The 12,500-nt window shown below is 44.5% G+C and overlaps 2 protein-coding genes across 2 annotated transcripts in view; one reads left to right on the top strand and one right to left on the bottom strand.

Moving 5' to 3' along the window:
• stard10 (StAR-related lipid transfer (START) domain containing 10) overlaps nucleotides 1-8,614 on the bottom strand; it is a 14,444-nt gene extending 5,830 nt beyond the window's left edge. Inside the window, exons 1-3 of the mRNA XM_056756627.1 lie at nucleotides 7,306-8,614; nucleotides 957-1,104; nucleotides 755-858 (exon numbers count right to left, since the gene is read on the bottom strand). Of these exons, the coding sequence (XP_056612605.1) occupies nucleotides 755-858; nucleotides 957-1,104; nucleotides 7,306-7,464 (411 nt within the window). The 5' untranslated portion in view covers nucleotides 7,465-8,614. The remainder of the gene's footprint in view (nucleotides 1-754; nucleotides 859-956; nucleotides 1,105-7,305) is intronic.
• Nucleotides 8,615-8,740: 126 nt separating this feature from the next.
• clpb (ClpB family mitochondrial disaggregase) overlaps nucleotides 8,741-12,500 on the top strand; it is a 32,643-nt gene continuing 28,883 nt past the window's right edge. The window contains exons 1-2 of the mRNA XM_056756626.1: nucleotides 8,741-9,267; nucleotides 10,286-10,337. Of these exons, the coding sequence (XP_056612604.1) occupies nucleotides 8,895-9,267; nucleotides 10,286-10,337 (425 nt within the window). The 5' untranslated portion in view covers nucleotides 8,741-8,894. The remainder of the gene's footprint in view (nucleotides 9,268-10,285; nucleotides 10,338-12,500) is intronic.

Here is a 12,500-nt window from a genome sequence, read left to right as displayed (position 1 = left end):
CTCGCTCTCTCTCCTTCGCTCGCTCGCTCTCTCTCCTTCGCTCGCTCGCTCTCTCTCCTTCGCTCGCTCGCTCTCTCTCCTTCGCTCGCTCGCTCTCTCTCCTTCGCTCGCTCGCTCTCTCTCCTTCGCTCGCTCGCTCTCTCTCCTTCGCTCGCTCGCTCTCTCTCCTTCGCTCGCTCGCTCTCTCTCCTTCGCTCGCTCGCTCGCTCTCTCTCTCTCTCTCCTTCGCTCGCTCGCTCTCTCTCTCTCCTTCGCTCGCTCGCTCGCTCGCTCTCTCTCTCTCTCTCTCTCTCGCTCTCTCTCTCTCTCTCTCTCTCTCGCGCTCTCTCTCTCTCGCGCTCTCTCGCGCTCTCTCTCTCTCTCTCTCGTGTCTCTCTCTCTCTCTCTCTCTCTCTCTCTCTCTCTCGCTCGCTCGCTCGCGCTCTCTCGCGCTCTCTCTCTCTCTCTCTCTCTCTCTCTCTCTCTCGCTCGCTCGCTCGCTCGCGCTCTCTCGCTCGCTCGCGCTCTCTCTCTCTCTCTCTCTCTCTCTCTCTCTCTCTCTCTCTCTCTCTCTCTCGGTCCTCCTCGGTCACCCCAAAGTACCTTTGAAGAACCACTTAAGCGCCCAGATATGGTTCTATTTAGCAATTACAGTGGTTCCCCTACGATTAAGAGCCAAGAACTATTTTTGGTGCAACATAGAAGCATTTTTTTTACACAACATAACACTATATAGAACACTACTGATAAAACACAATCCTGCTGGATCACTCACAACGTGTTTGACAGAGTAATTCATGATGATGTAGTCGTTCCCCATCGGCAACCAAGAGCGAAGTGTGATGACATCACGATTCTTCAATGGTTTAGGACACTTCCCTTTAAAAAACATAAAGGGTTACACATACACATACATGAACATAACCAACACAACATGATTTCACCCTTTTGGCATTATGGGATGTCAGGGGTCTTACAGGAGTAATATCCCACATCTGCATTAACCGTCAGTTTGCCAATGTCAAACGTCTCGATGACATTAGCGTCCCATTTCCGGCGATACTCGATGTCATGAAGCACGTCATACATGGTTTCTGCAGGAATATCTTTACACTGCATCCGACACTGAGGAGACAGACCACAAAAACTACATCACCCACAATGCATCAGACTCGTGTCCATCAAGACAAATGCTGCTTACCTCGGATTTTGGATGTTTTTAAACCACAATAGCCGGAAGTAGCACATTGAGTCCCAAATTGCGTCCCAAATTTTTTTACACACTTTCTCCAATATTTTTGTCTGTCATAAAAAAATTGAACTTGGTTCGATTTTCTGCGATTTTCGCATCTGTAGCAAGCATTTCGAGAGGCGTTTTGTCCATTCAGAGACAATGTACAAACGAGTGCCAAATATGAAAGACCGCACACGAAAATTTCGGACTGTGAGTGCAAAGTATTTATTAAGATTAATATATTAATGTTTCTAATGATTTGGCAAAATTAAAAGTATTTATTAACATTAACAAAGCGCTGTTAAAGAAGTGATTTCTAGTTTTAATAATATATAATTATATATTTGGGAATATCCCAAATCTTAGTTGTCTTGAATGCAGCAGAAGAGAATCGCATGAAATTAACCAATGAAAAGACTGAAGAAATCAAATGTTGCGTGGAATGACCATATCAAACCCCTCAAACGTGTGATCACACACATGTCATGAACTACACTTGAAACGTTAAATGAGGCTGCAGTTAAAGTAATTGTGAGATCTCAAATATTAAAACAGGTCATTAAAGTAGAGCTGATCTCAACAGATGATGTTTCTAGAACAAAGATACTAAACTGAGAAACTGAAAGCTGGACCATTGAATAGATAGAAAAAAAAGTTAAAGACAGAGAGGTATTGCTCATGTAAAACATTTGTAACAATAACCAGTTATTTTGAAATACACAACTCCTCACGCACTCCCCACACATGCAGCCTATTCATTTCTGATGTCATGAGATCAGGCATCACACATTCTCAGTTCAAGCATCATCAGATTACCGATCACTGTAATGAACCTTTAAAATCTGTGTCATGTGTTGTGCAGTCAGATCATGTGACTAAGCAGGGCATGCTCGTGTCACAGCTCTCAGTGTGTGTCAGTAAAGAGAGGTGCGTGATCATGATCCCGTAATCATCTCTTTACGTGATTTATGCGTGTCTGGACTATCTCCAAGGATCAACGTCTTCTTAACTCCTTCGCCACTGATATATCTGCAGCCAAATCCTAGTACTTTCAAAACAAAATCCAAACACCCGTCAACTTTTCTAAACATTCTCCTCTCTTTGCTGTCCCCCTCCACCTCCCGCCTAGACCTCGCTGACTGCTGATGACTTTGGCATCTTCTTCACTGATAAAGTGGAGACCATCAGCAGGCAATTCTCTGCACAACACATCCATGACCTTGCTCTTACCCCTCTCTATCCTCAACTCTCTTCTTTCTCTCCCCTCTCAGAGACTGATGTCTACAAAACCAGCCTACCACCTCTCCCCTCGACCGGTTCCCTTCCCACCTCCTAAAGCCTATCTCTCCGTTTCTACTGCCTCAACGCGTACACATTATAAACACCTCCATCACCACTGTTACTGTCCCCAACTCACTTAAACAAGCCCTTGTAACATCTTTACTCTAGAAACCAACACTCGACCCCTCAGTGGACTCCTCACCTACAGACCCATCTCACTCCTGCCTCCAAGGCCCTCGAAACAGTATTTTTATAACCAACTCTCTGCATATCTCTCACAGCATGACCTTACGGACACTCAAGCTTTAAGAAAGGACATTCTATGGAGAAAAACATACGGCAGGCAAATTCTAAATCCTTTTCATCTGTCCTTATCTCTCTGCTGCATTTGACACTGTGAATCAACAGATCCTTTTGCCCACTCTCTCCAAACTGGGCATCTCTGGAACTGCACTCAGTTGGTTTAACTCTTATCTCATAGGCAGATCCTTTAAGGTATCCTGGAGAGGCGAGACATCCAGATCTCACTGGCTGACAACTGGAGTTCCTCAGGGATCAGTTCTTGCCCCTCTCCTCTTTTTTATACATACCACCTCACTGGGTCCAATAATTAAGGCACATGGGTTCTCATAGCATTTTTATGAGGATGATACGTAGCTTTTTTTCTCTTTTCAGCCAGATGACCCCATCATCTCTACCCGTGTCTCTGCCTGGCTTCTGGACATATTTTCTTAGATGAAAGAGCATGACCTACAACGCAACCTTTCCAAGACAGAACTCCTGGTTATTCCGGCCCACCCATCAATTGAACGCCACCTTACCCTCGCTGACACTGGCCTTCAGAGCGATAACGGCAAATTGGCCCATTTACCTTAACTCACTGCTCCAGGTCTACATCCCCTCCAGTCATCTTCGGTCTGAAAACGATGCCTGGTCGTTCTCCTACATGTAAGTCGCTCTCTCTCTCTCTATGCAGTTAAGCTGTCAGACTCATACTACTGCTGCTGCTCAGAAAGCAGAAAGTCACACAAACACTCAACGCATTTTCCTTAAGCTCCACTGAGCACTGAAATACTGAGTGGGTGGACACATAACGTGTGTGCGTTCAGGGAAAGCCGAACAACAACTCCAGCCACCCACACAACATTGTGTACTCCTAAACAGTATACAGTCTGTGTGTGTGATTGTGTGCGGGTGTGTCTGTCAGTCTGTCTGCGGGTGAGTCTGTCTGTCTGCGGGTGTGTCTGTCTGTCTGTCTGTGTGTCTGTCTGTGCGTGTGTGCGTGCGTGCATGCGTGCGTGAATGCACGTGTGTGTCTGTCTCTGTGTTTCTGTGTGTGTGTGTGTAATGGCTGCAGTCACTGTGCTGTTAAGCTCTCAACTGACCTCTACTATAATCATTAACTTTCGTGCTAAAGAACCCAAACACCAGTGTTTCTGTGGTCATGTGCAGCATATCTGTGGTCATGTCACGTGTGCAATTTAATGTTGTATCTCATTTGGCTACAGTTTCTGATAATAAGGAATCGCTCGGACTCTTCAAACAAGTGTTTCATACATCACATATATCTGTATCTGAAGAGAAGAACGTCTGATACGTTTGATGATGTTCCTCTGACAACAAAAGCCAACATCACAATCCTTCTCCTACACACACACACACACACACACACACACAAACATCAGATCTACATCACACAGAAAGTCATAGAGTTGGAATCAACATCACGGCGAGTGAATGAATGATGACAGAAGTTTAACTGTTGTGTCATGTGACTTTTATTCAGTCTGTTTTGAGGCGAAATTACCCTATAACAGACTCCTGCAATCCACAAGAGAGAGAGATTGTGTGTGTGTGTGTGTGTGTGTGTGTTTGTTGTGTGTTGACAAGGCCATAAAGAACAAACACACACTGAACACAGAAGATAATTGCATCAGTATGACTCATACCTCACACACAGGTTGTATTTTCATGGTTTATGAGGACCTTCTATATTCATCACGATTTTATCTTGTGCAAACTGAAGATTGTCTCCTGTAACCACTAAACCCACCCGTCACACAAACTCCACATCACATGATCACATCTGTCTTCACTGTCCACCACACAATCATCAAACACAGACAAACCCTCATCATCACCGTCATCATCATCAACTTTACGGTAACTGTAAAGATCAGTGTGTGTGTGTCTGTGAAAGAGAGACATATATTCAATATAGATAATATTCTCTCTCTCTCTCTCTCTCTCTCTCTCTCTCTCTCTCTCTCTCTCTCTCTCTCTCTCTCTCTCTCTCTCTCTCTCTCTCTCTCTCTCGCTCTCTGCTCTTTTGTTTGTCAGTGAAAGACTATTTCACACACTTCAGCATATTGTGGGTTATTGTGCTGCACTGCTGGTGTCCCGCAGGAACTCATCAGCAAACACACACACACAAAGATACAAACATACACAAAATATATGCACACACACGCACACAGTTGGTTGTTTACAGCGTGTTGCTTTGTGTTACTGTGTTGCCCTGTCTAAAGAGCTCACCACATGTGGTCAACATCTTTGACTTGTCAATCATTCCTTGTTGTCATGGTTACACAGGTGAGATCAGGCCATCCTGTTATATAAACCAGACATTCACAACTGATCATTTATTCATACCAGTATCACTCAAACTCTCACTCTCATCCAGAAAAACACACACATGCACACACACACATTCACATGTGCGCACGTACACACAAGCACACACGACAACACGCAAGCACACACACAGAATAGCAGACACTAGTTCGCACACTCATGACAACACGCGCGCGCACACACACACACACACACACACACACAAATACTCACGCACACACATACACAAAAGACAGCACGCGAACAAACATGCACACCCACAAACATGCACACGTACCCACATACGCACACATACACACAAGCACATGGACGCACAAGCACACAATGAGGTCTTCCTCAGACATACTTTTTTCATACTGTACAAACCAAAAACACTCAAAACATCCCCACAATGTATTACAAAAATGTGTCAAATATTTAACAGGACAACACACACACAGTGTTGTACAGCTATTGCGTGTGTTTGGTGTTCACCGCTGAAGAATGAAGATAGCAGGAAGTGGAAAAAAAACAGGAGACCAACAGTTCTGTAGTACTGAAACTTGAAACAAACACACACACACAAACTCACACAAACACACATCTAAGACTGGAGTTGAGATTTCAAAGTGCATTCAGCACTCTATAATCATCATATATAATGACATTTGGCTGACGATTAATTGTCTTTCAAATAATTGTGATTATGGCCATTAATTGTCTGTTCTGAGGCTTTGACAATATAACTGCTGACAGTTGATTTATTCAATGAAGAATATATATTCTTTAGAAATGTGAAAATGTTGTAAATAACTACTATAAGTTTCTATAGAGGGACCTTAACAGAGAAGACTCGAGTCCTGAGCACTAAAACTAGATGTGATGGTCTACACGCAAGTCTGGAAACAAAAATCAACAAGAAAACACAAAGCAAACACAAAGGAAACACAACTAAAAGCATGCAGGAATATTTTAATGTTACAGATCGAGGACTCAAGGGGGATAATTGTGATGAGACGATTATGTAATAATTGTGACAGCCATTCATACAATTGATGAGAAATAAAAGAGAAAATCTCACGCACAATCTCTACGTGAACGATGAGTTCCTCTCACAGGTGCTACACTTCTGTTTATACACACATTCAACTCAAGTGTGTTCATTGTTTCATGCATGTTGTTGCACACACACGTTCTCTCTCTCAGACACGCACAGAAGGATCTCTGTTGTAAACACCGGTTGGCACGACACTTTAACTTCTGACTTTATTCTGCCTGTTGCATGAACACCGGCTGGTGTGAGAAGATAAACACACGTGAACGCTTCCCTGACAGATCAAACACACACGTGTGAATGTTTAAACACAGCTGCTGCTGGATGAACCAGATCTTCAGCACACACACCCCGGATGTGCTCGCTAAACACACGGACATCACTGACATCACAACACACACCTGCGTCATGACTTATTAAGATAAACCACTACACACAATCACCTCACAGGTGTGTGTGTGTGGAACATCACATGAATCTCACTAGTGTATGTGTGTGTAGCGTCACACATACCTCACACAGTTGTAAGTGTGTGTGTATTGTGTAACATGACATGAACCTCACAGGCGTGTAGGTGTGTGTGTGTGTGTGTGTGTGTGTGTATAACATCACATGAACCTCAAACGTGTGTGTGTTTGTGTGTGTGTGTGTGTGTGTGTGTAACATGACATGAACATCACAGGCGTGTAGGTGTGTGTGTGTGTGTGTGTGTGTGTGTGACACACTCAAACTGGCCCTCATGAAGATAGATGTACAAGTACACACTCACCTGTGAGGTTCATGTCATGTTACACACACACACACACACACACACACACTTACAACATGAACCTCAAACGTGTGTGTGTGTTTGTGTGTGTGTGTGTGTGTGTGTGTGTGTGTGTGTGTGTACTTGTACATCTATCTTTATGAGGACCAGTTTGAGTTTTAGACCAGCAGAGTGAGGACTAAGAGAGTAAAGTGAGGACATTTTGTCCGGTCCTCACTTTCTGAGACCCCTTTAAAGGGCTGTTTGAGGGTCAAGACCTGGTTTTAGGGTTTAGGTTATAATCAGGTTTAGGGTGAGGGTTAGGTGTGTGTGTAGAACATAAGACGTGTGTGAGGTTCTTGAGGTTGTTCTTCAGTGAGTCAGTCTGTCACTCACCTTTATCTTGTGTAAACTCTTGTCCTCCTCCAGCCCTTGGATCAGGACGCTGATGTTGTTTTTGTTGTAGGTGTAATTCCAGCCTTCCTCTGACTGACACTCCTCTTTGAAGCTGCTGAAGGCTCGATCATCCGGTATCAGAACCGCTTCCCCGGACATCCTCTCCTCGAACCTGCTGCCGCCGCTCCCGGAGAAAAAAGGAATCGAAGCTGTTGATAAAAGAGTTTCGATGATGTTTGTCAGACTCGGTGAAGTTGTATTTCTCCAGCGGCAGGTGATAATAGACGGACGCGCGTCGCGTGCGTGATGATGATGAAGCGCACCAAACAGAAACGCGCATGAAATACGCGGGCGGTGTCGGGATGTCTCTTGCCTTAACCGAATCTCCCGTGTCGTGTCCGTGATTCAGATCAGACTGGTCCGATGATCAAACATATGTTCACGTAGCTAGTTTTCCGCAGGCGCGCTCCGGTGCGGAAGCTCGAGTTTAAATATCCAGATATGCGCGTGCGTGTGTGATTATAAATAAATAAACTATAATGTATGTGCTAAAAAACGTGAACATGTTTCCCAGTGAAATACACAAACAGCTGTTACACACCAGTGTGTGTGTGTGCGCGCACTTTACACTGATGGTGATGATGATCAGAGCAGCAGAGGCGGGTGCACGCGCGCGAACGCAAACTCACATTTGACAGACAGCTGAGCTCCGCCCACCCTGATGCACGCGCACAACACTGACGTGTCATAAAGCTCTATTTTACCATAAACATATTTAATTTTAACTCCAGGTAGAGATGGTACATCTAAAACGTATCAATTTAAAAATAATACAATCAAATAAAATACTGGATTTGCACATTTCAAGTTTCACGTTTGGTTCTGAAGAAAAACGTTTTGCTGTTAAGTTTTTTTTTTCATTTGAACTCTGTGTTAAACTCCCATTTTATTCTGTGCCCCAGAATGTAGACATAAAAAAATCTTGTGTTTGCTATAGTTTTTGTTTTGTTTTTATCATCAGAAAATATATAAATTGGCTGGTGCGCCCCCTGGCAGATGATTGAAAAACTGACGGAGATGTATGTTATTATAAGTAGTAAAAATTTAAGCTTAAGCACAAACTTCTCTGCGACGTATATCGCTCATGTCATCGGGAGTAACTGATATAACAGATAAGTTAACAAACTGAAGGAAATACTCATCATGAATAATAATAATAATTTATAAATAATTATAAATATTGCTCATGTCCATGCCCCAAAACTCATGCTACCCAAAGCCATTTTAAACTTTGGTTCCATCCATTTCAAAACATCTAAAGGTGACAATGTTTGAAAGTTACGCACTGCGGTTGAAGGACGTGGTGAGAAACGTCACGAAACTACATTTCCCATGATTCCAAATGTATGACGCCACGAATGTTTTTCCGTTTACCGGACATACGTTTCTGGGCTCGCGCTCTGATGACAGATAGACGCTTTAATCTTCAGCCGGTGATTAATAAAACACACTGCCGTTATATTTGATACCAGAACCGTTGCCGTTAATTGTCTGGACCGGGTCAGCAGGGACGCTCGCGCTGTGTGAGGATGTTTCTGTCAGCGGTACCGACGCGCGTGCTGATGCGAAGGTCGCGCAGTCTGTCGCCGTGTCGCGCGCTGCAGACCGGTCGCGGCGAGGCGTCGCGCTTCCGAAACCTCTGCGAGCTTGAACCGAACCGGAACCCGGTGACCAGCGGCTCGCGGGCGTCTAGAAAGAGCGTTTTGGGCGAGGGGTCGCACGCGCAGTATCACGAGCTGGCCGGCAGGTGGCGCGCGAGTCTCGAGGCACGCAGGAGCAGCTGGGCAACGCTCACCGTCGCGGGGGGCGACGGCGCGTCGGACGCGTCCTCCTCCGCAGCCGCGGGCGTCATTTCGGCGGCAGCCGTCGCTTTGTGTTTAAAGAAAGATAGAGACGGAGGAGGTACAATGATAAACTCACACACACTTATAAACTTCATGGTGTAGCTCGAGGAAAGTTAAGACTACGTAATAAACATGGGCCCACTGTTTGAACTTAATATTGTATTACCAGTATTGTTGTTAAACTTATTATACAAATGATATTATTTACTTATTTTAACTATAATAAAGTGTAGTTAGTATGTCACAGTGTAATGCTGTAACATTAACATAGACATGTATCATAAAAGACATGAACATAAAGTGTGTGTGTGTGTGTGTGTGTGTGTTTGTGTCTGTGTACTTGCGCGTGTGTGTGTGTACTTGCGCGTGTGTGTGTGTTTGTACTTGCGTGTGTGTGTGTGTGTGTGTGTGTGTGTGTGTGTGTGTGTGTTCTTGCGTGTATGCGTGTACTTGCGTGTGTGTGCGTGTACTTGCGTGTGTGTGCGTACATGGAGCACATATGATGATATGTTGAATGTGTGTGTATGTGTGTGTGCGTATGTGTGTGCGTGTGCGTGCGTACATGGAGCACATATGATGATATGTTGAATGTATGTTATAATGTGTGTGTGCGTGTGCGTGCGTGCGTACATGGAGCACATATGATGATATGTTGAATGTATGTTATAATGTTTGTGTGTGTGTGCGTGCGTACATGGAGCACATATGATGATATGTTGAATGTATGTTATAATGTTTGTGTGTGTGTGTGCGTGCGTGCGTGCGTGCGTGCGTGCGTACGTACATGGAGCACATATGATGATATGTTGAATGTATGTTACAATGTGTGTGTGTGTGCGTGCGTACATGGAGCACACATTATGATATGTTGAATGTATGTTATAATGTGTGTGTGTGTGTGTGTGTGCATGTGTGTGTGTGTGTGTGTGTGTGTGTGTGTGCGAACATGGAGCACATATGATGATATGTTGAATGTATGTTATAATGTGTTTGTGTGTGTATGTGTGTGTGCGTGCGTACATGGAGCAAATATGATGATATGTTGAATGTATGTTATAATGTGTGTGTGTGTTTAGGTGAAAATCTTCTGGATGCTGTTAGATCTGGAAACACTGAGGAGGTGAAGAGGTGAGATGATTAAAATCATAATGTGTCTCTCATCTGACAGTGCTTGAGTGTCTGAAATGTGCACGTGTAACTATATAATGGCAGGTGTGATGTCATGAGCACATGTGTCCATCAGGTGTGATGTCATGAGCACATGTGTCCATCAGGTGATGTCATGAGAACATGTGTCCATCAGGTGATGTCATGAGCACATGTGTCCATCAGGTGATGTCATGAGCACGTGTGTCCATCAGGTGTGATGTCATGAGCACGTGTGTCCATCAGGTGTGATGTCATGAGCACGTGTGTCCATCAGGTGTGATGTCATGAGCACATGTGTCCATCAGGTGTGATGTCATGAGCACATGTGTCCATCAGGTGATGTCATGAGCACATGTGTCCATCAGGTGTGATGTCATGAGCACATGTGTCCATCAGGTGTGATGTCATGAGCACATGTGTCCATCAGGTGATGTCATGAGAACATGTGTCCATCAGGTGTGATGTCATGAGCACGTGTGTCCATCAGGTGATGTCATGAGCACGTGTGTCCATCAGGTGATGTCATGAGCACGTGTGTCCATCAGGTGTGATGTCATGAGCACGTGTGTCCATCAGGTGTGATGTCATGAGCACATGTGTCCATCAGGTGTGATGTCATGAGCACATGTGTCCATCAGGTGATGTCATGAGCACATGTGTCCATCAGGTGTGATGTCATGAGCACATGTGTCCATCAGGTGATGTCATGAGCACATGTGTCCATCAGGTGATGTCATGAGCACATGTGTCCATCAGGTGCAGCATGAGCACATGTGTCCATCAGGTGATGTCATGAGAACATGTGTCCATCAGGTGTGATGTCATGAGCACATGTGTCCATCAGGTGATGTCATGAGCACATGTGTCCATCAGGTGATGTCATGAGCACATGTCTCCATCAGGTGTGATGTCATGAGCACATGTGTCCATCAGGTTTGATGTCATGAGCACATGTGTCCATCAGGTGTGATGTCATTAGCACATGTGTCCATCAGGTGATGTCATTAGCACATGTGTCCATCAGGTGTGATGTCATGAGCACGTGTGTCCATCAGGTGTGATGTCATGAGCACATGTGTCCATCAGGTGTGATGTCATGAGCACATGTGTCCATCAGGTGTGATGTCATTAGCACATGTGTCCATCAGGTGATGTCATTAGCACATGTGTCCATCAGGTGTGATGTCATGAGCACGTGTGTCCATCAGGTGTGATGTCATGAGCACGTGTGTCCATCAGGTGTGATGTCATGAGCACGTGTGTCCATCAGGTGTGATGTCATGAGCATGTGTGTCCATCAGGTGTGATGTCATGAGCACGTGTGTCCATCAGGTGTGATGTCATGAGCACGTGTGTCCATCAGGTGTGATGTCATGAGCACGTGTGTCCATCAGGTGTGATGTCATGAGCATGTGTGTCCATCAGGTGTGATGTCATGAGCACGTGTGTCCATCAGATGTTGTAGTGGTAAAAACAAGTTTCCTATTCTTGTCTTTTGTTTCTTGTCCACTGTGGGAGATGCTGATGATATTATTTTGACGCGTACCATAAATAGATCCAGAGAGGCGTGTTGAGGTTGCAAACAAATAACTGAAGTTTATTAAATCAAAAATAAAGATGCATTCTAACAAAATGAAACAAACAACTTTTTAGGCCGCTTGCAGGTTTGTTGCACCATGCCACCCTAGCTCCATGTGCACGGTCAAAAGACTGTGTGCTCTTGCACCAGCGCCCCCTTCCTGTCAGGGGTGGCCTATCCTTTATACAACTTTCCCCCTCTCACCTATAGAGGGCACACACTCAGAGAAATAAACAATTTACAATATAATTAATAGATATTTAAATTAACATATTTATAAAAATTAAATAAGATGGTAAGAATGGCTCCTACAGGTGTGATGTCATGAGCACGTGTGTCCATCAGGTGATGTCATGAGCACATGTGTCCATCAGGTGATGTCATGAGCACATGTGTCCATCAGGTGTGATGTCATGAGCACGTGTGTCCATCAGGTGATGTCATGAGCACATGTGTCCATCAGGTGATGTCATGAGCACATGTGTCCATCAGGTGTGATGTCATGAGCACGTGTGTCCATCAGGTGTGATGTCATTAGCACATGTGTCCATCAGGTGTGATGT

This window comes from Triplophysa dalaica, chromosome 9 (assembly GCF_015846415.1).
Source record: "Triplophysa dalaica isolate WHDGS20190420 chromosome 9, ASM1584641v1, whole genome shotgun sequence".
Lineage (NCBI taxonomy): Eukaryota > Metazoa > Chordata > Actinopteri > Cypriniformes > Nemacheilidae > Triplophysa > Triplophysa dalaica.
This window is presented reverse-complemented; position numbering and strand designations above follow the sequence as displayed.